This window comes from Anolis carolinensis, chromosome 4 (assembly GCF_035594765.1).
Source record: "Anolis carolinensis isolate JA03-04 chromosome 4, rAnoCar3.1.pri, whole genome shotgun sequence".
Lineage (NCBI taxonomy): Eukaryota > Metazoa > Chordata > Lepidosauria > Squamata > Dactyloidae > Anolis > Anolis carolinensis.
The window spans coordinates 19,739,903-19,766,598 of NC_085844.1; the positions used below are offsets into that span (position 1 = coordinate 19,739,903).

The window sequence follows — 26,696 nt, forward strand, 5'->3', positions numbered from 1 at the left end:
ATTCTTGGAGGCTTTATAGTTGATAAATCAGTATTTGCGTCATTCCTGAAAATAGGTTTTTTAAAGAAACTTTCTGGAAAAATCACTTTTTGAAGAAGTGCTATCTTAAAACAAACAAACAAATCTTCTCTCTCCACAATCAAGCTTTTAAACCCCAAGGTGTTTTGGTGGCCTTTGAGAGGTCCCTAGATGTTGGAAACACTGTACTTGAAGCAAAAGCTATTTCAGATTAAAGAGAAAGATGACAGAAAACTGTCAGGAAATGCTGCTGAGAAATGGAATGGGTTTACCACAGTTTCAGAAATATTTGTGCAGCACATTGGCCAAATATTACACTCCTTCACGAACACATATTATGTCTCTGTCTACTTCTCTCCAAGATCCAGTCTCCACACACTTTAGGCAAAAGGGAGACCTAGGAGTATTTGTGGCTGTTCCTGCTTATAGCATTGAGCCTTGGTTTCACATTATTCCAGAACAATGCCTTTCTCCCCCTCTCTGGTTTTCTGAGCAAGGTACACTGTTTAAATGCACTCACTTCTCTATCTTCTTTCTGGAGTAAATCCCACGTTTATTTCCCATTTCTCCTTTAAACATGGTTTGATTATAGCAGTGTTCACCCACACCAATCATGGGTAAAGTTGATCAGTAGTCACTATGATCTACACATTTGTTTCAAGCCATATTTTTCAAACACAAATCTACCAAAGAATCAGGGTTGGTGTCACTGCAACTCATGATGTTGGTCTTTGGTTTCCTTTACCACTTAGCCAGCTATAGCCAATGGTCAAGAATAATGGAATTTGAAATCTATCTGCTTCTGGAAATCCACAAATCAATGTTTAAAGGGGGAAAGCAGGGCTGAGAAGATTGGTTTGCAATGTACAAAACATGATTTGTTAGTGATGTTTAACTTGAACTTATGGCGACCCTATGGATGAATATCTTGCAGGCTTCTTTGGTTGACCCTACCTACTTTTTGTTTTTCCTAGTTCTTCTAACTTTTCTTATCATTATGGTCTTTTCTATATATTCTCGTATGTTGGAACTACAAGAGTCTTAGTATAGTCACCTTGGTTTCTAGGGAGGGCTCTGGCTTGATTCGTTCTTGGATACATTCATTTGTCCATTTAGCAGTTTGTTGAACTTTCTTCCAGCACCATAGTTCAAATGTGTTGATTCTTATCAACTTCCTTTACCATGGTTCACAGGGAGTCTCAGTTATCTCTGCATGACTTCCCTCCTGTGTGACACATATAGCAAAAAAGGTCTAAAGGTAAAGGTAAGATGGTTTTCATCAGAGCTTGAGAAATTGTTTTGGACTACAGTTCACTATAAACCATACTGCTTTTGTAGATTTTTTGAGTTGAGATGTAAGAAATAATTTTTCATGCTCTGGTTTGCATTTGAAAAGTTCTAGGGAAAAAATGGAAAGAAGGTTTTTTTTCCATTTCTCAGCCAAAAAGAGCATCTCTGAATGCTCAAGGAGCTCCATCAGGAAGAATGCAGGCAGATGCAAGGCTGCCTTGAGATTCATTGTATTTTGGGAAGCTATCTTCTGTGCAGAAATACATGAGGTTGTATTACATAGAAGGATGTTTTCTACACAGTTAACAGGTTCCTCACCCATTCCTTTTATCTGAAAAATGTATAGGTTCCTTTTTACAAAGTTTCCATTTTGGAGCTCATGCGAATGACCTCTTGGTTTATTAACTTCAGCATGGTTGCAAGGATCAGCCACAAACTATGGTTATCAGCCCTATGAATTCTCCTCTTTCCAACCAATCATCCCTTCCATGAACCTAGGTTGCATGGATCTGATTTTCACTAGGCAGTGCAGATGGTAGATCTAGGTGAGATTTCAGATTTGTCTACTCCCACCCACTTTCCTTACTGGGTTTTACCATTTGTTTAACAAAATACAGAAATGTAGGCCTCATAACATTGAATTTTTGACCTACATGTTAGTGTTAGAGATAAAATGGTCTTTTAAAATCAAAATTGTAAAAAAGGTTTTTTTAATACAATGTTTTCAAAAGGAAAGTTCCAGAGTATTTAGCAACGTAAGTGCAGCAGTTTTCTCTTTGCTCTTTACTCATCAGCTAGGACCTGTAAATTGATTCATATTTTGGTCTTCGCTGAATCATTTCTTGTAAAGTCTTTCCCCTGATCAAACCTCACAGACAGTTAATAGCTGTTTCCATGGCTAGGTTTTCCATCTGTTAAATTTGGTATATAGCCCTTAAGGCAGTTCCCAGCCCCATAAAAATAGCAGCACCTGTAAGAATTGTCAGCCTAACCTACAACAAAACATAGATATAAACAGAGATATTTGACTCTTATTTCAAAATCGAACTGGACTAAGTCCCTGAATCTCAGTGATAAAATAGTGCTTGTGAAAGTTACTTCTGTAGGCTGTAATTCTGGAAATGCCCCATTTAGCATTCCAGATGATCATACATAATGAGGATTCTGGAGTTTGCAGTAAAAATATAACATTTAGAAAATTTGGTATTGTAAGTGACTTAATTAGAAATGTTCTCTCTGCACTGCCACAAATTACTGAAATGTGGTCTTTCTGCTTTCAGTTTGCTGTTTTGCCAAGCAGATGACATATGCAATGGTACAGAGGAACATATGAACCCTTGTTGAGACATTCTTGGAGTAGTTATAATAAACAAGTAAGGAGGAGAAGCAGACTAGCTTTGCCTCTTTCTGTGGTTACTTCTACCTCCTTCCTAATAAGGAATGCAGAATAACCCCGTTTCCTTATCCTGTGTCTTCACATATCGAGAAGGCTCTCCTCTTGACAAAGTCATACTCAGCTTGAAGAAAGTTATTGACAACAGAGAAGTAACAGCAGAATGAGCAAGGCTATCATACTCCTTGTCCCTATAGGTTAATTCTACATACATTAAGAACATTTCAAATCAAACTATTCCTCCATGTGGCCAACCATTGACTTGCCAAGGATGGACCTCCAAAGCATATCCAAAGGTTGCGCTCACCTCATTTGGGATCAGACTTTCGTTTTAGGTGATTGGCAGCTAAGAAGAAACACGTGGAAGGATTCCATATCTTGATTCATGGGAATTGATCCCCTTCAAGGTTTCCAGGGGAATGATTCTACATTTTTTGCCAAAAAGAGCCTACTGGGTGTCTCTGGGGCCTCAAGAATGATTTTGCTTTGTCATATGCTACCCATGGACTACCCTTTCCCATTCCTGATGTACTCATATGTAGGGGTATTCCAGGGTCCCTCACAACGTTTCCTATAGAGATCATTGATACAACTTGGGACTTTCTGCCTACAAAGCATGCATTCTTCCACTTAGTTGTAGACTATTCTTTCAATGCCATACTGGAGTGGCTCTCTAGGTTGTGTCCAGGAGGCTGAGGGTACAGCGATTCTGCTCTTTTCTGCAGAATATGTTTCTAACCATATCTTTGAAAAGGATTCTGCATGTGTTGTTCATGTTCTGCATTTATTTATTTAACATACCACATTTCTCCCATAAGGGACTCAGTACAGTTCACACCTTACTTTAACAGAACTGAAAACTTTCCAAAATACAAAAATCAAAAAAGAGCATTAAATACAAGCCACTTAGAAATACTACTTTAAAATAATGAACAGTATGTATGTGCTTTTTAAAAATAACCTGTGTATACTTGCGAAGGGAAGTTGGCGTGAAAGTATATGCTGAGCAAAATTAGATCTCGTTCATCATATCGGGATAATGTGCAGGTGGTGTTGATGGTCTGATGTCTAAATTTGGTAATAGCCTGGACAAAGGTCAATAAATTAACGCCTGGTAAGGTGAAATCTGTGGGTAGGTAGTTTTCATGTCCTGAATTCAATTAGCTAGCTGCATCTTATGAATAGATTTACACTTCCCCTGAAAGAGCAAGCAAAGAAAGTGGGAGCACACCTTGGCGCTCAGTCTTGTCATTTGAGATTTAGGTCACGTACATTACTAGAAGTGACTTTGCTGAGGGATAGTCTGGGTAGCCAGAGGAGTTTATTTCTGAATAATCTCTCTGCTAGATTACTGCAATACATTATTACTGTCCTGAAAGATGTCTTGGAAGCTTCAGCTAATACAGAGCCCTATAGCCAGTATTGTTGGCCCTCTGTATCCACAAATTCCTCATGGGTTCCACCATCAATAGCTTGGAAATATTTTTTTAAATCCCCAGATTAAACCTTGCCATTTTATACACACCATTGTATGTAATAGAACTTGAGCATCCTTGAATTTTGTTACCCACAGTGGATAGCAGGGTCCACTGTATTATAACTGGTACAAGCAGATATAATCATATCACACTGGTTTTGCAAGAACTTTCCTGTGTGTCGGTTTGTTTGCAGACCTAACTCTCATTGTTGAAGCTGACCTTTAAATCGCTCAATGGATTAGGACCCCTTAATGCTTCTCTACCATTTTTCCTGTTTTTTGTAAACATCAGTGTAACTCATTCCCAAGATCAGGTTGTGTTTTATATCCTAACAATTTCACTTGAACCTTCATAAACCCTCTCTTGGTTGATGTTGCTTCTGCTGAATCTTAAAAGACTTTCTTTTGGATCAGAGGGAATTCTGCTTCCTCTGCTAGAGAAAACTAGATTTTTTTTTGCCCAGGCTTTTATTCAGATGAAATAAAACAGCGTAATTCAAGTGAACATGTTATTTATATTCATCTGTATAATTTATTTTGTTTCTGCTCATCATCGGGAGAAATCTGGATATGTTCATGTCACTGAAATCCCCAGGCCTGATCATAAACACTTGGCGGATCAGATTTTACCAGGCCTTACCCACAGGCACCCATTTTAGGAATCTTAAGGATTAAAAATTAAAATCTGAAATTCTTTCAGCACAACATTCTGCATCCAAATGAATTATTTTGCTTTCTTCCATCCTACCTAAAATCCCAGTGGTGTATTCAAGTGGGGCAGCAATGTCAGTGTGTCTTGAGCCAAAAACATGGTGCTGTCCTTATGTTTTGTTCCATTCCATTTGCTTTTCTGGCACTATATTGTTTGTGTGTTTGTGGGTGGGAGATGGGGAGAGGGAGGTGAAGGTATAAGTGATTGCTATTCCAAGAAGGTTCTCATCCTGTCTAAATATACCACGAGAAGAATTATATTATGCAGGACATTGAAGGCAAAATATTAGTCTGGATTAATCAGCCTCATAACTGACATGCCCACTTTGAAAACTAAAAATATTTTGACTCAAAATAAAGCATTCAATAAGTTGCTGGGTTGCCAGAGTGTCTGCAGCAACTAATGAGGTATTTTGAATATCATTATACAAGACTTCGAGCCCTCAGGAATATGCACAATTTCAGCATCACCTGGGCTGTTTAATAGAAAAGAAAGGAAAGAAGATTAAACAGGAATGCTAAATAATCTGCCTCTTGCTGGCTTTTACAAAAGGTGCGGCAACTGCTGTCCTGAGCAGGCGCTTCTGCCTCTTCCATTTCTCATTAGAGCCTTCTTAAGAACGATTTATTATTATTTTTTTCAGATTATTCAAGACAGAATATTTAAGCACATATCACGTAACAGCTTAATATGGAATAAACACCCTGGTGGGTTATTTGTACTGCCACAGTATTCATCATATCTGGGAGATTTTCCTTACTATTACGCTAACCTAGGTAAGTGGTTTTCTCTTGATAACCTCAACAGTTGGGTGACTGAATCCAATATCTGGGTAGCATATCTCCAGAAACTCAGTGCAAAGAGAATACTCTACTATGGGTTGCTCCTACAAACCAGCATGTACAAATCAGGAACCAAGTTTGTAAATGAATATTATCTCCATCTCCCTTATCTTCCCATCTCCCTTTTCTTCTTTGTACAACCCTTCATGAAACTGATACTGAAAACCAACCAGTTCATTTTAAAACTAGGCTTCAAATTTTTGGAAAACTTCAAGAAGGACAGGATCTGGAAATTCGGTTTAGACACTGAAAAAAAAATCATAGTTTAGCTGCTGCTCTCTCCTTTCCTTTAAGTCTCCCTCCCAGGCCCAGCCCAATCATTAGACAAAGTGAGACAACAGCCACAAGCGGCAAATTCTGGAGTCCACCATCCATTTCCCCAGAGTGGCATAGCTTGTTGGCAGAGGACAGATCTGTGTGTGCCACATGGCTTGAACTGACCTGCTACCCCCAAAAATGCAGCAGGACATATTCTTGTGTCGTTGGCATCGAGGTGTCCAATTCATTTCCACTTATGGAATAGGGGAAGGTATCATCTTATCCTTGGCTTTAGGCAGAGAAATGTCTTAGCTTTCCCTGCTACAAACCAATATAGCCCCCTTCATCTTGAGAAGGGATAGAAGACAGCAAAGGGCATAGCTGAGATGGGACCTATTTTGAAGGCTGGTGAATTCAAGTAGGTGGAGTAAAATAGACCTTCTCTCCCAAATTCATCCCAGTTAAATGTGCATCATTGTCAACTGTATTTGTTTTGTAAGCCAGAGGCTGAAATCAATGAAAATTATTGGTGCTCTTAACTAGCACATTCAAAGTGGTAATCTGTGGACTTGTGCCAGTCTATGGCCATCAGCTGTTAATGCACTGCAAATTTCCAGGAAATAAATTAATAGTTGCTTCCTATAGGTACTAGGCAACGTCATCATACTACACCACTTGTACTAGTTTCCAGAGTGTTTCTACTGCTTGTTTTAATTTTTAAAGTTTTAAAGTATTTGGATCCAAGTTACCTCGTCCAGCTCAGACTGCCCACAGTTTGAAAGTCAACATCTCACACTTTCTTAGGATAAGGTGTCATATAGAATTTGGGTTTCCCTTTTTACAACTCTGTTTTGTTGGCTTTCTTCTGATAGATCCTGAGCTGGAAATGGGGAAAATGTTATTGGACATTGGTGACAATTAACTGAATTGATCTGCATTATTTGATTGATCTATTGGGTTTCTCATAAGCATATACTGTGTTGAGAGAGTTGTGTCCTTAAATGCAGTCCTTATATAAATTAGTCATGCTAGCTGGCTATTTCATTTTCCATTGATGCATGGTTTTCTTTTCCAGGTGTCAAGCCCCCGTCCAAATTCACCGCAGTTATCCATGCAGTTACTCCTTTAGTTTCTCAATCTCAGCCTGTGCTGAAACTCCTGGTGGCTGTAGCCAAATCCCAGTACTGTGCCCAGGTGAGAACAAGGCTTGCCCTCCAAACTCTTGACCAATGATTTTTAACTCCATGCTTTCTGTGACTATGAACCTTTTTTTTTTTTTTACTTCTGTCTTTCATTCAGCACTGATCAGCATTGGTCAGTGTTGTCCGTTGATACCAGACCGATAGATTTTGGAAACCTTGTTTAACTTCATGGCCAAAAACAGCCAATGTCATAGAGTGGGTTAATTTCTTGTAGTGACTTTGCTTGATATGTTTTGCATTTGCTTGGCAGTTTGAGGTTCTGAAAAGATATCAAGAATGACAACAGACAAGAGGAATGAATTTTTGTCTTTTTATAAACTGTTTTCACAATTCTTATAGCTGTAGGGAAAGGAATAGTTATAGGAAAAGAAATTGCTGTAATGCACTTTGCCTTTTGATTGACTATATCACTATATAATGTTTGAGAGTGCATCTTCCATCATCCTTGGTGTGTGGTGGTGCACCCTTGCCAGGGGTCCCCCATTTGGCCTGTCATGCTTGTCTATCATGGTCTAGGGACCCAGTTCTGCCTTTGGGTGTAGGGAAATGCTGGATCCATCAGCAAAAGGACTGGAGAGTTTCTGTGCAGTGTACCATCTGCTGCATCATTTATCATTGATGCAGCTTGTGTTAGATGGGGTTACACTCTCCTTGAAGATGCAGATTTGCATTCCTAGGCTCTGCTTTGAACTTGGAGCCCCAGATTTCTGTGGAGGCCAGGAATGCTTTTGCCTGCTTTTATATTGCATTTTGAAGTGTTTTTGGACTTTTTTCCTTCTCTTGCAATAAGCTTGGTAGATCCCTCCAGATGCTGCACAGATTGTAGTCATAATGGCATTTGTCAAATGGTTTTTTTTCTCATTGTCAGAACAGCAGAAGTTAAAAATAAAATAGAAGAAATAGAAAGATGAAGCAAAAATAAAAGTTCCCTAGATAGAAATAGGAGTGTGCTCTTCCCCCCTCATTTTCCCTTTATTTCTTTAGTGTAAATTCTGAACTGAACTGTGAAATAGTTAACATGGCAGATGCTATCTTCTTTGGTCTGTGATCTGTGCTGGTAGCAGTTGTATCAACATCCCTAGTTTCCCCAATTTGAGGCTCAAGATTGCTTACAACACTTTAAACTAACATGGTTTCATAATTTCAGCATTCAAAAATGCAAAAGTAATTAACTGTTCAACAGTTTTAAAACTTTTTTTTGTAAAAAAAAAAAGTCAAAATAGAATTTGCAGCATGTTTTGTAAGGTCATTCTCCATGAAGCAATCTGTCTCTTATCAAGTGCAGTATATAGTCATAAATAAGTCCACTTCACATTGAGGACACAAGATTTTGGAGGGCACAAGATTTTGATGACCTGTGGATAGGTCAAGACTAGTCATTCTGCAGAAAATGAAAATCTCAACTCAGAGAATGAGTTAGTATTTTCTCATCCTGCCATTCAGAAAGTCCAAAGGCGATGTTGCAATGGACAGAGTAAATGAGTCATTGCTTTTTAGGTTCTCCCATAACTAAGCTCTCATTTTTCTCCACTCTACTCAAGGAAGAGAATGGTTACTTTTAAATTTAGAATTTAAGGTACAGTACTCACATGGATAAGTCAACCCAGCTTTTTTGGACTATTTTTACTTAAATTCCTACACTTGTACACAAGTATGTGCAGTCAGCAGTTCTTTTACTAACAGAGAGGTTCCTTTCTCTTTCCAGATCATTGTCTTATGGAATTGTGATAAACCCCTCCCTGCCAAGCACCGTTGGCCTGCCACTGCCGTGCCTGTCATTGTCATAGAAGGAGAGAGCAAGGTACGTGGACAATCAGAAATGAATAAGTCAGAATGGGAGTTTGTTATTGTTTGTGGAAATATATTGCAATTTGTTTCCCATTTTAAAAGCTTATCAGCATTTTGACCTTGGGGGAAGACCATTTCACACTGATAGGGCTTTGATGGAGAAACTTTCCCAACCTCCATGCAAAACAGAATCCGAAGAAGACTCCACGTATAGATCTTAATTTCTGAGAAGTTTCTTGTTGAATAAGATGTTCCCTGAGCTGAGACCTAATTTGAAGATTGAAACATATCCCAGAGTGTCTTCATTTCAGAATAGATATGAAGTGATGTTCATGTGTAAGTCATCAAGAAAGTGAGAAAGTTCAACTGGCGCTACTGATAAAAACATAGGCAATTGCCTCATCATTGATCCATATGGTTGGTTTCGTTGAAACTGTCCTTTCCTTGTCCTACTTTTAAGAGATGCCAACTTCTGAACATGGGACTTTCTTCAGGCAAAACATGTGCTCTGTCACTTAGCTACAGTCTCTTCTCTGCCTCTTGAGTCACCATAATCACACATTTCAGATTTTGGAACTGCCACCAATGATTTCTGCAGCTGAGGAAGTTTCTTATGAGAAGGAACACTGTCTGCAATTTCTTTGCTAGCAAATATGGGGTGACAGCCCTTTCTCCTTTACATATTCTAAAACTGGCATTGGGAACTGGGTTCCTTAGAAATTTTCAAATAGAAGTCCAATAAACTCCAGCATGTCTTAGCTAAATAACGAGGAATTAGGGGAGTTAGACCCAAAACACCTGCAGAGTACCTCATCCTGGGTTTGTTCTTAGATTTTTCCTTTCACTATTTATCCACATAATTTCTACTTCACTCTTTGGTCAGATAAAATTGCAGTGTGGTGTATGACAGATGGAGATAATAAAGTATTTGACTTCTGAGTCAATAAAGCAGTAACCTTAACAGGCATGATAAAAGACAGCAGATAAACATTCAAGGCAGGTGAAGAGATTGTACAAATTAAAGCGCTCAGGTAAATTAACGCTTATTAAACAGATGGCCAAAAGATGGAGAAGCAGGTACCAGTCTTATCATGTTAGGCAGACTGTTCCATATAATATCCTAACAGTAGAGCTATCAAGGTAAAATCAGTGTAGTATATTAGTCAGGTTTAAAATAGGAAATGTAAGTTCAACAATGAGACAATGAAATGTTCTGTGGATAAATCCAGAATTAGCTGTTCTTTGAGAAGTTTGGTGGTTTCCATGTCTTTGGTTTGGCAAATATGCTTTGGGTTTTAATCTGAATTTACAAGAAGCTGAACCTATATTGAGAATAGGATTTAGCATTTTGGAGAGCTCCTTTTAAAGTCCAGACTAAAAGCCAGGAGGAATTGACGGCTCAGTTCACATTGAAGTCAACAGCTGCCACTGTTGACTTTGTTGCTGATGTTCCTTTAGATTCATATTCCGTTTTTCAGCCAAAATTGCCTGAAATTTTTAATCAGCACAGATACAATATGATTACAGAGATGTTGGCAGAGGAGAACAATCCAGGCTTCAGGGGCACAGAAGGAATTAAAGGTGGACTTTGGCTCCTTTCATTGGTCAAGATGCCAGCCCTCAAAAGCAGCGCTTCCCTTAATTTGCAAAATGTGCAGGTACCTGGCAATTGGTGCAATTCCAGTTTCAGTTCTTCATTCCAGACAGATTCTTTGTGGCTTGAAATAACAGCAAAATATTGTGCCATTATTTCCTCCTCTATACCAGGAAAGTTTTGGTGCAGTATATTTCTAGATCATAACCAAGCAAGGGTCCACCTCCATGGTTTTGTGCAGGGTATTTGAATGCAGAAACTTATTTCTTTTCAGACACACAGTTTGGTGTGGCCAGCCTCCAATGCGTGTGCTAAATAGCAAGGAGGAAGCTGGTAATCCAGGTCTGACTGTTAAGGAATACAGGAATGCAGTTCAGGGGATGTTTATCATCCTGTCATCCAGAGCAGAATGAATTTTCGTTCTTAAGCTGTTCACACACACACAGAGTGCTTTGCAGCTGTTTAAAATGTATGGACCTTGGCTGTGTTATTTTCCTCCAAAAAGCTTAACAAGAGAAGTCAGGGTGTTGTTAAGCTGGCAGCTGAATTGGTTCCTGCATCCGATTGGGTCCGTGTGAGGAGTACCAGGAGATTCACTTGCAGGACTAAAATCGGAGGCTGCTGTTTAGAGATTGCCCAGCTCTGTGGACTTTATTGCCTCGTCTTCTCTCCAGCTCTTTCTTTCGTATATTGGAGAGCCATAGGAAACAAAAACTAGTCAACTCTTAAGTAGAATTTCTCAAACTGTGCTCCTCCAGATGTTTTGGACTTCAGCTCCCACAATTCCTAACAGCTGTTAAACTGACTGGGATTTCTGGGAGCTAAAATCCAAAACACCTGGCCTTGGAGTCATGTAGAGACCACACAAGACTTCTCAATTTGGGGAGGTCAAGAGTCAGCTGCACTTTCTCTTGCACTTTGGACTGTATTTCAAAATGGATTACCTTCAGGGAAAAGAAACCCCAAAACTATTCACTTTAGAGTGTCTAAGTGACTATTGGGTGCTTTATATCAAGTTTTCCCAATTTCTGCTTCTGCTTTTTGAGGCCTCGGAATGACTTCTTCGTACCTCCTTGCCATAGTGATCCAGGGCAAATTTGCCAAAAAATTAAGCTCCAGGAACTTTAAAGAAATGCTATTCCATTCTTCCTTCTCATCTCCTCCCTTTTCCTCTTTTTTATTCTTAAGGGGAAAGCATGCAGAAATATAATCATGCTCTAGTGGAATGATTCCTAAACTCTAGTCCTCCAGGTGTTTTGGGCTTCAGCTCCCAGAAGACTGGCCAATGATCAGGAATTGTGGCAGACTTAGAAATGCCTTGCCTAAAGAGAGAACATATTTGTTTTGGTCACATGTAGGGCAGCAGCAAGTACAGCAATCCACAAATAATCAAATCCATGAATGATTAATGTGGAAAGGAGGAGGAAGGACGATATTGCTCCAGCCAACGTTTTGTTAGCATAATATTATAACTAGAACTCTTCAGATCTTCAGAAGAACCTCTTTTCTCTGTCCCAAAATTTTCTGGCTTTTTGAATGGAAACATAAGAGAAGGCCTTCTCAGTGGCTGCTCTGAGAAATTTTCTTCTTAGGGAGGCCAGAATAATCAATTCCTTGCTCTCTTTCCACCAGAAACTAAAAACATTATGGTATCCGGCTTTTAGAAACTATATGGAGAGGACTTTTAATGGGTACTGTGGTTCTTTTTTATTCATTTTAATGGTTCTAATTTTATAAATTGTTTATTTTAAAAGTAGCTTTATATTTTTGCTGGCATTTTTCCATAGTTTTTATTCTATGGTTTTTGTCATATTTCAGCCACCTTGAGTCTCATTATTGAGGTGTAGGGGGAGTAGAATATAAATGGATAGAAATACTGTATTAACAATAGCAGTTAAAGATATATAGAACAAATGCCTAGGAACCTGTAATAGAATCCAGCACTTTCAGAAGAGACTGGACAATCTCATCTCTTTTCCAGACCTTTCAGTTTAATAGGGTCATTTTCTCCGTCAATGCCATGGGAGAGTGATAACTCATTCCATTTGGCTGTGAGCAGGGCACAATTGCCCTTGGCCCTGTAAGTCTTAAGAGCTTTTTGCTGATCTCTTTGTCTACCCCGCAGGTGATGAGCAGTCGTTTCCTGCCCTACGAGAATATTGTCACAGATGCTGTTCTAAGCCTCGATGAGGATACGGTGCTTTCAACCACTGAGGTGAGACCTTTTTTTTTTCCTTTTCAGGTTGCCTGCCTTCATCATTGTGTTTTTCCCCAGTCACATTCACCAATTGATCACTGGGGTAACCCGCAGCAGCCCAAGTAAAGCAGATAGAGCAGGGACATCACACAGGTTGAGAATACTTTATTCTGGAATTCCAGAATCCAAAATACTCCAAAATCTGAAAGTGGCTACACCATCTTTCTGATGGTTCAGTGCACACAAACTTTGCTTCATACAACAAATTGTTTTAAAACATGGCACTGGGAGTCCCCAAGTTACAAACATCCAACTTACAAACAATTCGTAATTACAAACTGGTGAGACAAGTGAGAGAAATCTACCCCTAGGAAGAGAAATCCACTCCTGAAAGAGCTTTCATGGGGAAAAGATGTATCCACTGAAGCTTTCTCACCAATCCTTGTTTCTACAAGCCAAAATTTTCAAAATCCAATTATCACAGGGACAGAAAATGAGGTGAAACTCTTCTGTCTTCTGAACAAAGACACAGACAGCAAAAGAAACTCCACAGGGGTGTTAACCCTTACCTATGATATCCAAATGATTGAGACAGACAGACAGATAGGGCTGGAGTTACACTTACAAACAAATTCAACCTTCTGGATTACCTTCTGGCTACGAGCATTAGACGTCTATGAAACATCAGTGGATTTTTTTGTAGACTTGTCATCTACAAGATACCTCATTATATATGTGCAAATATTTCAAATCTTAAGAAATTGGAAATCCAAAACACTCTAGTTACAAAACATTTCAGATCTGTGATGTTCAGCCTGCATTACAGGTTCCACCATTGTCACTCCCCATACAATTCAATCCTGTTCTTGAGGTTCTGAGTGATATTACTAAACACAGCTTGGAAAGAATTGCACAGCCCAATATAAAAATTCTTGGTGTCTTGGTTTTTAGGCCTGTTCCTGGGGTTATTTAGAGAATTGATTCAGAAAATTACATTGAATTAACTGCATCAGTTCTAATTTCTTAGATATGCTTATCATGATTTTCTACGGGTGAGCAGATGGCAACTGGTAGATGCCATATGTTCTGTATCTCAAGAACTGATAGGAGAAAACTGGTGCCATTTTTGGAATCATCAGGTCAAATAAACGCAGAAACAGGACTAACATTTGAGACACTAAAATGTTTGTTGGCCAGTGTTATTATTTGGACTATAGAGACCATGCTGGCTAAGGGTTCTGGGGCTTGTAGACAAAGAAATAACTTGAAGCTCTATTATTGATGCACCAGATTCCAATTTCTGCATGATTGCAAATAAAAGGAAGGACATACGTTTTCAAAAAAAACTGAAATATCTGCAGCCTGATATCTGCCTTTAAAAGAACATCACAGCTTGAAAGGCAGACATTTCCATCTTGGTGCCTGGGCTTGATTTCTGTGTCCCTGCTTCCTGCATATCAGAGCCGAACCCAATCTCTCTCCTTGAATGAAAGTAGATTCTTATACTTGAGACTTCAGAGCTATTGTGCCAAGAGGAAGATTGTGCTCAAGGAAAAAGCCACAGGAGGAAAAAGAGAGAGGCCACTGAAGAAAACCAATTTTTACAACTGGGATGAGTATTGATTTCTAGCACCTTTCCCCAGAAGGGGGAAACTGGCGACCGTTTATATAACTCTGCTATATATCGGAAATACATTATTAATGGTGGCTGTGGAAAAGCATTGGGTCTTTATTGTCTCTTTCGATTTTAGCACTCTCCTTTTTTCTCTTCTACGCCTCGTCTCTTCCCTCATCCGTTCTGTTTAAATGTACCAATTCTCCCTTAGGAATGGCAGCTACTGTTACTTTGGAGATAATGCCCTTGTTGCATCTAAGAAGGCAGTATTCCCATTTGTTGTTTGGGGCGGTTGCCTTTATTTGCATGTGTATGAGTTTATGTTTCTAATATGCATAGCCATCAGAAATATATTGCATTACCACTCCGATATCAGTCATGGTGTTGGTTATAACTTGCAGGGAAGATGTCCGTCACAGAAGAAAGAGCATTCCTGGAATAAAAATAGGATATCTTTTACCTTTGAAAAAGTTGGAGATTGCATTTGCCTTTCTAGGTTTTCTTCAAGATTAATTCCAGAGCTGTTAACATGCAGATGGAAGCAACATGGTCTCTAATCCTATCAACTACCCAGGGATGAGGAGTAGGTTGGCCTTACACAGGAGTTGCAATCTCTTGCTATCACCTCATTTTTTAAAAAAAAAATCTTTTAATGGGAGGATAATGTCGTAGACTCATAGAGTTGGAAGAGACCAAAAAGATCATCCAGTCCAACCCCCGTCATACAGGAAAAGCACAATCAAAGCAGATGGTCATCCAGCCTCTGTTTAAACACCTCCAGAGAAGGAGACTTCACCACACTCCAAGAACAGCATATTGTACTGCCAAACAGCTCTTACTGTCATGAAATTTGTCTTAATGTTTAGGTGGAATTTCTTTTCTTGCAAATTGAATCCATCTTCTTTTTACTTTTAGCTTCCTCTTGCCCTCCAGCCTAGTAAAGGGTTTTGGGGAGAGAAGGGCATACAATGTTCTAATTGCAGATCACTTTCAGAGGTTTTTCAGCAATTGGCTGAAATTTCAAAAAGTCTTGAAATTTTGACTGAGGGCTGCAGGTTGCTCAGGTCTGCTATAATTTATTTTTCCATGTCAGGATTGTAAAATGCTAAGCGATACCATGTTGCTGTTAGGACAAGGATGAGAAAGAGGCTCACTAGAGTCAGCTTTCTCTAGCAAGGTAGCCTGCTGATCTGTGGGAAGGCAGCTCTTATGGTCCCCCAGTCCGATACTCCTGGCATTTGTCAGCCTTATCAGAAGGCCTATGTTATGAATTCTATGCAATGATAATCCAGATTAAATGCTAGAAAATGGCATGCTAAAACCAGTAATCCAAATTAAGCCTCTTTGCATCAATTTCCCTGCTTTGCATATTTCAAGGAAGAGAACGGAGGAAAGAGAGAATATAGCCCATTGAAATCCTACCTGCTGACCTTGTGTCCTATCCGCCTCACTTGGGTATGCCTTACCTGGCACTGCTGAATACCCTCAAGCCTATCTTCACACTTTAAGGGCTACAGATTTTCATTGATTCTCAGGATGCTAAGTTCCATACTGAGTGCCAATTTTTTTGCTTGTGGAGAATACTGCCTGTGGGTTTCCTTCTGTTTGTGGTGTGGTGATGTTTAGCTTTTTCCTGAAATGAATTATTCATAAATTATATAGGTAATTCTACCTGGTTACCCACAGCCCTCAACACAAGAATCCAGCCTGAACTATATTAGTGACCTATATAATCTAGCTACCTGTTTTCTAGTGTTCAGGTAGTTGTTTCTAAAATCCCAAGAGCAGAGTTGAATGCATGGTCCATTGCAGTTGGTCCCCAACAGCAATTATATTCAATGATAGAATGCTTCTTCATGTCGAAATTCTAGAAAGCAAGCACTGCTATTAGCCTTTAGCATACCTGAGATCCAACATGTATGAGTAACATAGGTTTGGCATGATTTAACATAGTCCTTATTGATTTCAGTGCATTTAACTGAACCTGGATCCAGCCATCTTCAAGCCTATCATCATTGCTTTTTGCTCCAGTCATTGGTTTTGAGGTTCCATGTTTCAAATCTTCTGGAATTTCTCACCTAAACCCACTTATTTGGAGAGAGAAAAATAGAAAGCAAGTGAATACTTCCTGTGATGGCATGCGCTAGGCAAGACATCACACTTCCCATTACCACCCATTGTAACATTTGATTATGTTTTTTATTTGAAACCTGTTTTCACATATGCATGATAAAACTTGAAAAAGCCCCAGATGGTTTCCTCTGTTCTTTCAATTTTTTAAAACTTAATGAAGGTTTTAGCAGTTTCATTTAGAATGAAATGAAGGATTAAGGCCCACTATTCCTCTGAGTAAGAGTCCAAAGTCCCATCTTGCATGCTGGGAGGGACAGGTAACGGTGTCATAATTAGAAGTCAGTGTGAGTTTAGGGAAATGAAAAGCGTCCTTAAGAAACTGGCAGGCAGGCAGATTTTCTCTTCACCACTTCCACCGTGCCTTGCATCATTCCAGCTTCATTGCTTCTGTGTATCAGCTTCAGTGAGAAGTGAGGCTATGTGACTGGCACAAGACATGTCTTATACATTGATATTTAACATTCATTTAGAACCGGAGGGTACTGTGAGAGTAATGTACAGTGCAGTTCTTGCTAGGAAGTTTCATAATTAAACTAAAGGGAAAATGTGACACACTTACAGCATTTACCTTGGCAAAGCCAGTGCTTGGAATAGTTGCCTTTTGGACTCCCAGAGTCAATTAAAAATATCTGCTTTGATCAGAATTCACCTGGAACACAATGCCTTGTTCTTAGAAACAGAGTTCAGGTAGGACATTGACAGGCAGGAACATGTCCAGAGAAGGACACTGATCAAAAGTATGCAAGCCGAACCTTACAAAGAGTAGCTTATGGAGTAGGATATGGAGCCTGGAGAAGAGAAGGCTGAGAGGGGACATGATAGGCATGTGTAAATACGAGAGATTTGAAAGGATTTGAAAGGATGTCATATTGAGGAGGTAGCAAACTTGTTTTCCGATGCTGCAGAGGCTAAATCATGAAGCAGTGAATTTTTCCCTGAATATTAGGAAAAATGTCTTGATGGTATGAGCTGTTTGACAGTTGGATATGCTGCCTTGGAATATCGTGGTCTTTTAAACAGAGACTAGGTTGAGTCCTTTGATTGTATGTTTTTGCATGATAAAATTGGGTTCGTCTGGATGGCCCTTGGAGTCTACTTCAGCTCCATAATTTTGTGAATCTGTTGAGAGGCGAGCAGGTTCCAATTCAAAAAAACTTTTTTTCCCCAAACTTTGAGAAAGACATAGGAATGATTTATAGAAGAAAGTGGATTTTCCTTGGGGAGATGACTAACAAGTCACCAAATCATTGATAGAAAGTGAGGACACTTATTACTAGCCTATTGTCCTTCCTCTCTAGGAATAACATTCTAGGAATGGAAGGGACCTTGGAGACTATCTAGTCCAACAGCCTGCTCAGTGCATGATGCCATCATAGAACGCCACAAGAAGCCTATCTGATTGCCATCCAGCTTCTGCTTGAGTAAAACCATGCCTAGATCAGTGAAAGGCTGGGCTAGGAGCAGGGTAGCAATGTACATATAGCTATTAGCTATCTATAGTTCAATTGTGGGCCACTTTTTTACATGCAAGTAGATCCTAGTTTTGTCCCTGACATTTTCAATTAAAAGTAGTGGAAACTAAGCAAGCAATATGAATGAAACCTCTGCCTAAGACCCAAGTTTACCGTTTAGGTGGAATCCCTTTTCCTGCAGTTTGAATCCATTGTTCCATTGTGTCCTGGTCTCTAGAACAGCAGAAAACAAACTTATTCCCTCCTCAATAGAACAATCTTTCAAATATTTTAAGGTGTGGCAACATCCCTACTTAGCCCTGTATATAAGCAAGCAAACACCCACCCAGAGCTTTTGTAAATTCAAGTGAAACCCAGATTCTCGGTGTGAGTTTTAGCAGGATTCTTATTCCCCACCTCAGTTCAGCTTAGCAATGAATCCTAACACCGGGTTTTTAAAGATAGTAAATAAGATAATTTAATACTAGTGAAGCAAGATCAAGCTCAATCCCCAAACCTTTCCAAAACGTGTGGGTTTTAATTGTTGATTTGTTGTTGATTGATTCTGATCTCTTGTTTGCATTTGGGAAATAAATTTAAATTGTGCATTGCCAGATGGGTTTAAGATTTTTGAAAAATATTTGTGAATAGTTTTATTTTGTTAGCAATATTCAAATGTAACAATGCAAGGAAATGCCACTGAGCCAAAGCACTTGTGTGGTATTTCATGTGGATTTTCCCCACTGAAATAGATTCTTCTGCTCTAAACCCAGATTTAGTGTTTTTCTGCAGTCCTCCTCCTTTTTGCTGCTATAGGCAATGCAGCCTTTCCCTCCCTGCAGTTGGACTTTCGTCCTTCCTAGAAAACAGATGTCAGATTTTATAGCCAAGGGTTTCAAGATGACCGTTGGTTTTCTGACATATTAATGATTTGGATGTGATCAGAGGTGCTGCAGGAAGAACTATTTTGTCTGAACTGCCTTCTGAAGGAACATTGTATGTCACTTGAAACAACTTGAAAGATAAGAACGTGTCCAAAAACTGCTGTGCTCCAGGATATGTGTGCCTTCCTTCATTTTCCCAAAATAACTTTCAGTTTAGGAAAGTCTGATAATAATTGCAAAGCAGAGCCAAGCCGACAGGAAGGAAGGAAGGAAGGAAGGAAGGAAGGAAGGAAGGAAGGAAGGAAGGAAGGAAGGAAGGAAGGAAGGAAGGAAGGAAGGAAGGAAGGAAGGAAGGAAGGAAGGAAGGACGGAAGGAAGGAAGGAGGGAGGGAGCGGGGCTAAGGGACCTACCTTTCATTAAAAAAAAAAGCCCTTCTGAGGGGTAGATTTCTTTCACTTCCTGTTGTTTCACCCCCATTCTTAACTATGAATTGTTTGTAATTCGGGTATTTGTAACTCAGGAACTGCCTGTACTAGAAAATTAAATATCTGTATAAACTTAGCTGTATAATCTTAGCTTCCAGTAAAAAGACAATAGTGAGGAGTCAACCAGATTTCCCATGGGAAGGAGTTTTACCACTCGGGAGCAACCACCATTAAGGCTCTCTCTCATGCCCTTTTTGAGCAGATTCATTTAGGAGATTTTATTTTACAATAGTCTGGACCGAAACTGAGTAGAGCTTTAAAGGTCATGCCCAACACTTTTAATTCAAAGACTTTAAAAGACATAGCCAGCACACTGGATTTATTTATTTTGTCCCAATGTCTTTGTCCCAATGTAGAACCAAAGCAGCCAAGAATGCAAGTTAAAACAACATGCTTAACAATATGTGTTACTAAAGTTTAAAAATCAATAAACCATCAATCTAACTAAAATATTATCATAAAAATTGAAATACATGAACGACAACTCTAGTCAGGCTAATCACTGTCTAGGACTGATAGGAATTTCAATCCAGAAATACAGTGAGTCCTCTGTATCCATAAAGTCTACATCTGTGGAACCAACAGTCCATAGCTTGAAAATATTCCCTTCCCCAAAATCCACAAAGAAAACTTTGATTTTTGTATAAGGAAGACCATTTTACTTTGCCATTGTATGCAGCGGAACTTGAGCATCTGCAGATTTTGATATCCATAGGGGTCCTGGAACCAAAAACCCACTGTATCCAAAAGGCTGCGTATCTTCAATGTCTGCCCTCATTTTAGGATAAAGCCTTCTTAAAGTAGGTTTTGTAAAACTGGTATGCTATTTTGTGTGCTGAATCTCCAACTAGCTTCACAGTATACTATCAGATCCTCATAAGATATCAGAAGAATGCATCATGGTGTCTGTTCAGGGCAATCTCATATTTTCCACTGTCTTGTTTTCCACTGAAGCTAACCAAAGAGGATTTTTTGAAATTGATGGTTGAAGGAAATTGATAGTTGAAGGTTCTAGAACTTGCTTTTATCCAAATGGTCCTGTTAAATCTCTTTATCAGCATCCACTGGTAACAAATGACAATTTTCTTGTTCACTCCAGTAAGCCCACAATCCCCATACACACACAATTCTCTACTAGTTGTTAAACTTTTCCTTTGCAGAAGTCAAGCCCGCAAAATGTTAATGCGATTCTCTGGAGCTCTCGGCTCCTGTTAACAGGAAAACATTAAAATGTGCATAATTACAGGGCAAAATGTCAAGCAGTCAGTTTAATTTACTGATGAATACAGAGAATTAATGTTTTGCAACAGTTCCAAGATTGCAAATTATGAATTAGTGAAAAGGTAATATTTTGTTTTGCTGACATTTTTGAGCCTCTTTGATTACGGTTTGCCACATATGTTCAGTTTTTGGGTTTTCTTGCCTGCAGGTGGATTTTGCCTTTACAGTTTGGCAGAGCTTTCCAGAGAGGATTGTTGGCTATCCTGCCCGTAGCCATTTTTGGGATAACACTAAGGAGAGATGGGGCTACACGTCGAAATGGACTAATGACTATTCCATGGTATTGACTGGAGCTGCTATTTACCACAAGTAAGAAATGGGAGGGTTGCATGCATTAAAACCATGTCTTTAAGAGTTTGACAGACCTTGTTCTGGCATTTTGCAGTCGTTTACAAGCACAGGTGTTCATTTGTTGGGTATGGCTGAAGAATGAAGACAATTAAAGGAGGCTCCTTTTTGTTTCAGATTAGCTTTCAACAATTTGATTTTTATTCTTTCTTCAAAGAAAGAAGATTGGTTTCAGATATAATATGCTCCTTGTTATCTGAAGGCGGGGTACAAGAAGAAAGTTATTATTATTATTATTATTATTATTATTAAGACAAGTGTAACACAACTTTACTGTTTTGATGCATTATAAAAGAAGCTTTTATTTATTTTTTAAGTATTATTTTTTTTTAAAAAGATGCTGGTTGGTTGAGAGTTCTGGTTGCCTGAATTCCGGTAACCTCAGAGCCAGTACAATATAAATCAGATAGATTAATCTTATTGGATTAGGGAGCCATAATTTTCTGATATTCGATCAAACCTACTTCGCACCTGCACTCATGGAGTACCTCATAGTCTTCCAATACCAAACCTCCTCCTCTCCTCACCTATCCCTTCCACATAGCCTCCAGCTCTTAAAACTGGAGGGAAAATAATCTAAATCACGAGGTTTTTAACATTTTTGTGCCATGGACCCATTAGACCAATGGTTCTCAACCTTTGTGTCCCCAGATGTTTTGGCCTTCAACTCCCAGAAATCCTAACTGCTGGTAAACTGGCTGAGATTTCTGGGAGTTGTAGGCCAAAGCACCTGGGACCCACAGGTTGAGAACCACTGCATTAGACAATCTGTTGGAACCTATGGAACTTGTATCACCATAAACAATTTTTTTTTATCTTCAACACCTGTAATGCATGAAAACATGTGATTTCTGTGGATTTTGAAATCGCAGACACTACTTATATTACTGTGCTTTTTGCCTTCATTATTTGAAGGAAATGCTAGATTTCAGCTAGAGAAGTTAGTGAAAATAAAGATGTATTTTTCCAAATCCCAACTTCACAGATTTCACAGATTAAAGATCCCAGTTGACAGACCCAAACTAGATGTTTTTAGACTTCAGCTCCCTGCATTATTTGATGCTCACTACATTGCACTTCAGTAACTTCTGGAGCTCAGTGTGAATCTTTCCATTAACTTAACAGGATCAATAGCCAGATTTTACATGGCAGACAATTGCTGTTCTTCAGATAGCCTTTTTAAAAAGACTTAAAAGCATAGAGTTGGAAGAGACCGCAATAGCCATCCTGTCCACCCAGTAGATAGGGATGGCGGGACATACAGTCCAACAGCATCTGGAAGGCCACATATTCTCACCCCAGTTGAGAACATTGGCAATATATATAATTAAGCAGTAAATCCATGGTTAGCAAACCCATTTTCAGAAATATGTCTGTCCGTGGTAGTCTTGTGGCTCAGAGCCTTTCCTTTCTCAGCTCCCTAAGGAAATAGAAGTGAAAGCAGAGCCTTTCCTCCTTCCAGTTATGCATTCAGCTGCCATGCTTGCTAGCAGGACACAGGAGGGAAGAGGGGGCTTGACTTGCATTGCAAACTGAAAAATGAACCACTTTACATGAATATTCATTGATGGTCTCAACTTAAATGCCCATCACATATTTGCAAGGTCTTCCAAATAGTTTGTATCTCTTTTTATTGGGGGAGAATATCCGTACTGTCTTAGATCTCAAGTTCCAGATAATTTAGGAGAGAAGGAAGGAAGGATCCATATCAATAATTTATCATAATTACCATTTGATATCAAACTATCAAATAAAAATAAACTGCAATACAATTGATGTAATTTTGCCCATTTTTCACTGGTTGGTACCACTAAAAAAAAAAAAGGTATTGGCCAAAAATAGCAACCTTGAACCCCCAATAGGCACGTACATGGTTTTGTTGTGCAAGTTGACTACTTTTGGCACAAGGTTTTTTTTTAAATTTTAATATAATCTATTTATTTATACAGTAGAGTCTCACTTATCCAAGCTAAACAGGCCAACAAAAGCTTGGATAAGCGAATATCTTGGATAATGAGGCGGGATTAAGGAAAAGCCTATTAAACATCAAATTAGGTTATGATTTTACAAACTAAGCACCAAAACATCATGTTATACAACAAATTTGACAGAAAAAGTAGTTCAATACATAGTAATGTTATGTTATAATTACTGTATTTACGAATTTAGCACCAAAATATCACGATATATTGAAAACATTGACTACAAAAATGGCTTGGATTATCCAGAAGCTTGGATAAGCGAGGCTTGGATAAGTGAGACTCTACTGTACATAGAAAACAGTGATCTTGCACATACACACAGCTGTATAGAAATGGTTCTCGATGTTTTTTCCACAAGCCCCCACAATGCTCATGCAAAAACCATGTTTGTTTCTGTATAGAATAATTTCCTGAAACACTTCAGAATGTGTTTATACCAGAGTAGAGCAGAGAATGGTGGGAGTGCATGACAATATTCTCTTTCTCCACAGAAAACTGTGGGATTTATTTATCCTTATTTTCATTCAGAAAAGAAGTCTAATGTTCACGTTGTCTAGGTGGTCTGTCCCAGCTCAAGGCATCTGTAGCTCATGGCAGTCATAAAGTGCTTAAGAAGTAAAAACCCACCTTTTCTCCTTTTCTAAGTCAGCTTCTTTTATTTCTTTACTTTCTACCACTGGCTTGGTTCTGATATCTAAAAGAGCATTGCAGTCTAGTTTGTTGTTTTATTTTCCAGATATTATCACTACCTGTACACTCATTACCTGCCTGCCAGCCTGAAGAATATGGTGGACCAACTGGCCAATTGTGAGGACATTTTGATGAACTTTTTGGTGTCTGCTGTGACGAAATTGCCTCCAATCAAAGTAACGCAGAAAAAACAGTATAAGGAAACCATGATGGGACAGGTATGTGTCTACAAACAACTTTGGCATTGCGGCTGTTTTGTTTTGGTTTTTTTTACTAGCCAAATGCTCATTTTGAATGTGATTGAGTTGGTGTTCTTATTTGCAGCATGTCAGAGATAATAATTTTCAAATGCACATTAATGAAGAGATGTGCAAGTGCGTCTGAACAGACCTGTTTCAGATTTATCATCAATAAGCAAATTGATGTTGGTTGCCTTGTCTCCTGGTTGTCATCTTGGCATTGGGCAGTGCCACAATTTCATAAAATGTAGTCAATCAGAAGAAAAATGTTTCATTTCCTCACTACCTCCTTGAATGATAAAACTCTTACTGGCTTGTATGATATAAGTGATGGAAAAAAGGGTTTTCAAGTGGGGATCTCCTATACCATTTCCATGATAACTGTAGTTAACATTTAATGACAAATAGTGGTGCTTTGAAAATGCAGTAACAAATGAGACTATTTGTCATTAAATGTTAACTGCAATTATCATGGAAATGGTATAGGAGATCCCCACTTGAAAACCCTTTTTTCCATCACTTATATCATACGTTTCAGTAAGAGTTTTATCATTCAAGGAGGTAGCAAGGAAATGAAACATTTTTCTTCTGATTGACTAAATTTTCCTTACATGGCCAATTGTTTGCCATTTTTAGATGCAACAATCTGCAAGTCTAAAATAAGACCAGAACTCCCTCTTATTTTCTAAACACCCTGCAACTGAATCAATTTAACAAACATGAGATCTTTCTGTTGTTTAAAAATACCCTCCCATCGTCATCAACCAAGACGAGAAGGAACATTCTTCAAGTCGGCTGCAACAGATGTGATTTTCTATTTTCGAAATGATTATTTCAGGGCACTTTCCCTAAGGAAATAAAAAGAACACTTTAGAATTGTCTCTCTGCCTGCCCAGAAGGATGTTAAACTGTGGGGACGCTATGTATGGTATCATCTCTTTGAGCAGAGTTTCAGTTCTGTGCTGGCTAAATCTGGAAACTGCTGCCCACATATAAGGTGTCATTGATTTCTAAAAACCAAGAGGAAGAGAAATAATCTGGCTTTTGCTCAGGAGCTGGTACTTAAACTAGAATTTTTTTCTCATATTCCTCTCTTTTAAAGAGGATTTACTTTTGAAACAGCTAAAACTTGCAGGGTTGAAAAGCCTTTTCATGGTAAAGATGTTTCAGTTTCATTCTCAGCACTGAATTTTAGTAGCCTGGTTCACACACAAAATTAAACTATAGTTTAGCATTACAAGGCCGAGTTGCAACAACCTCAAGACAAATGTACTCCCACTTTGCCCTCTACTTTGACTTAGTTGTGTATAAGTCATGGGAATCCAATGCTTTTTAAATTAAACATAGATCTGTACTCCAAACTGTGACCAGCCTTTGCTATAGTTAGTGAAAACAAGGCAATTTGATAAACTTGTAGGTTAAAGTTGTATTGTTTCTACTAGTCATAGTTGTTTGTCCAAAGCTGGATGTCACAGTAAACTGAGAATAATCTTAAGTCAGAACTAAAAGCTTCCAAACTCATCCTTGTGGCCATTCCTAGGACCATTGTTGCTTGTCCCCATACCATTAAATCTTGTTTTAGTATTACACGCAAATGCAGTCATTGAATTTGGATTTGGGATAAAAGATGATTTGTTTAGAATCAAAACTACAATAAGACAGACAACTGAATCAAGTTCAGTTTGGATTTATTGCATTTCCTACATGAAAGATACCAGCTGTCACAGAATTAGCACACAAAACTTCAGTTGATCACACCTTTGAACATAATAAACTGCCTGTAAGACAAACTTCGATTCTTCTGTTTCTATGTTGAATTTGAGGGAAATTACTTTTCCAGTTCTAATGTTAAATGTCAGAGATGAAGACTTGGACTTTTGGCATGTCAACGACTTATCTAAAATTCAGCTACAACTTTCTCTGCACTTCCCCAGACTAAGCTTCAGCTCTGTTATCTCACCACATTAGATGGATATGAAGATTTAGGGTTTCAGTTTAAGCCATATAGAGTTCCAGTCTGGTCCCTAGCATTACGGCCGTGGAGAGTTCCTTGGGGTGGTAATAATAATAATAATAATAATAATAATAATAATAATAATAATAATAATAATAATAATAATAATAATAATAATAATAATCTCAGCCGTGGCCCCCCGACTCTGGAACTCCCTCCCTAGGAAGATTAGGTTGGCTCCCTCTCTATCCTCCTTCAAGAAACAACTTAAGACTTGGATGTTTAGGTTGACCTTTGGTGAGACAGTCACTGGATGACCAGCCTCAGTCGACATGATAATTATATCCTGAATTTTATTAGGTCCCTTTTATTTGGGTATTTTAATCTGATGATGCTATTTTTATATTGCTGCTGCAGTTCCCCCATCTATGAAATTGACTGAATTGTACTTGGTGGTTGACGGATATTATTCCTGTTGTTTTAATTCTTGTTTTATTGCCTTATTGTGTTTTATCTTTTGTATATTGTGTAATGTATTTATGCTGTTGTTTTTGTAAACTATGCTGATCGGGCTTTGCCCCATGTGAGCCGCCCCAAGTCCCCATGGGGAGATGGTGGCGGGGTATAAATAAAGTTTTATTATTATTATTACCCCAAGGAACTCTCTACATTACTGTTTGTCATCTCTATAAGCAGAGGTGCAAGCAGCTCTTGAATTCGCTCTTCCCTGGAATATATAACACAGAAGTAAGCAGCTGCATGGATGGCAGGGGACAGTTCCAGACCCCCACAGGCCATATCTTCACACAGACACAGCATTTTCAAACCTCTCTGTTTTCCTCTGTAATCCCCCTCAAAATGG

At 38.8% G+C, this 26,696-nt stretch overlaps 1 protein-coding gene across 1 annotated transcript in view; it reads left to right on the forward strand.

The window, feature by feature from the left end:
• ext1 (exostosin glycosyltransferase 1) overlaps positions 1-26,696 on the forward strand; it is a 263,006-nt gene that overhangs the window by 231,838 nt on the left and 4,472 nt on the right. Inside the window, exons 5-10 of the mRNA XM_003224835.4 lie at positions 5,534-5,666; positions 7,066-7,184; positions 8,898-8,993; positions 12,700-12,789; positions 20,770-20,930; positions 23,688-23,859. Of these exons, the coding sequence (XP_003224883.1) occupies positions 5,534-5,666; positions 7,066-7,184; positions 8,898-8,993; positions 12,700-12,789; positions 20,770-20,930; positions 23,688-23,859 (771 nt within the window). The remainder of the gene's footprint in view (positions 1-5,533; positions 5,667-7,065; positions 7,185-8,897; positions 8,994-12,699; positions 12,790-20,769; positions 20,931-23,687; positions 23,860-26,696) is intronic.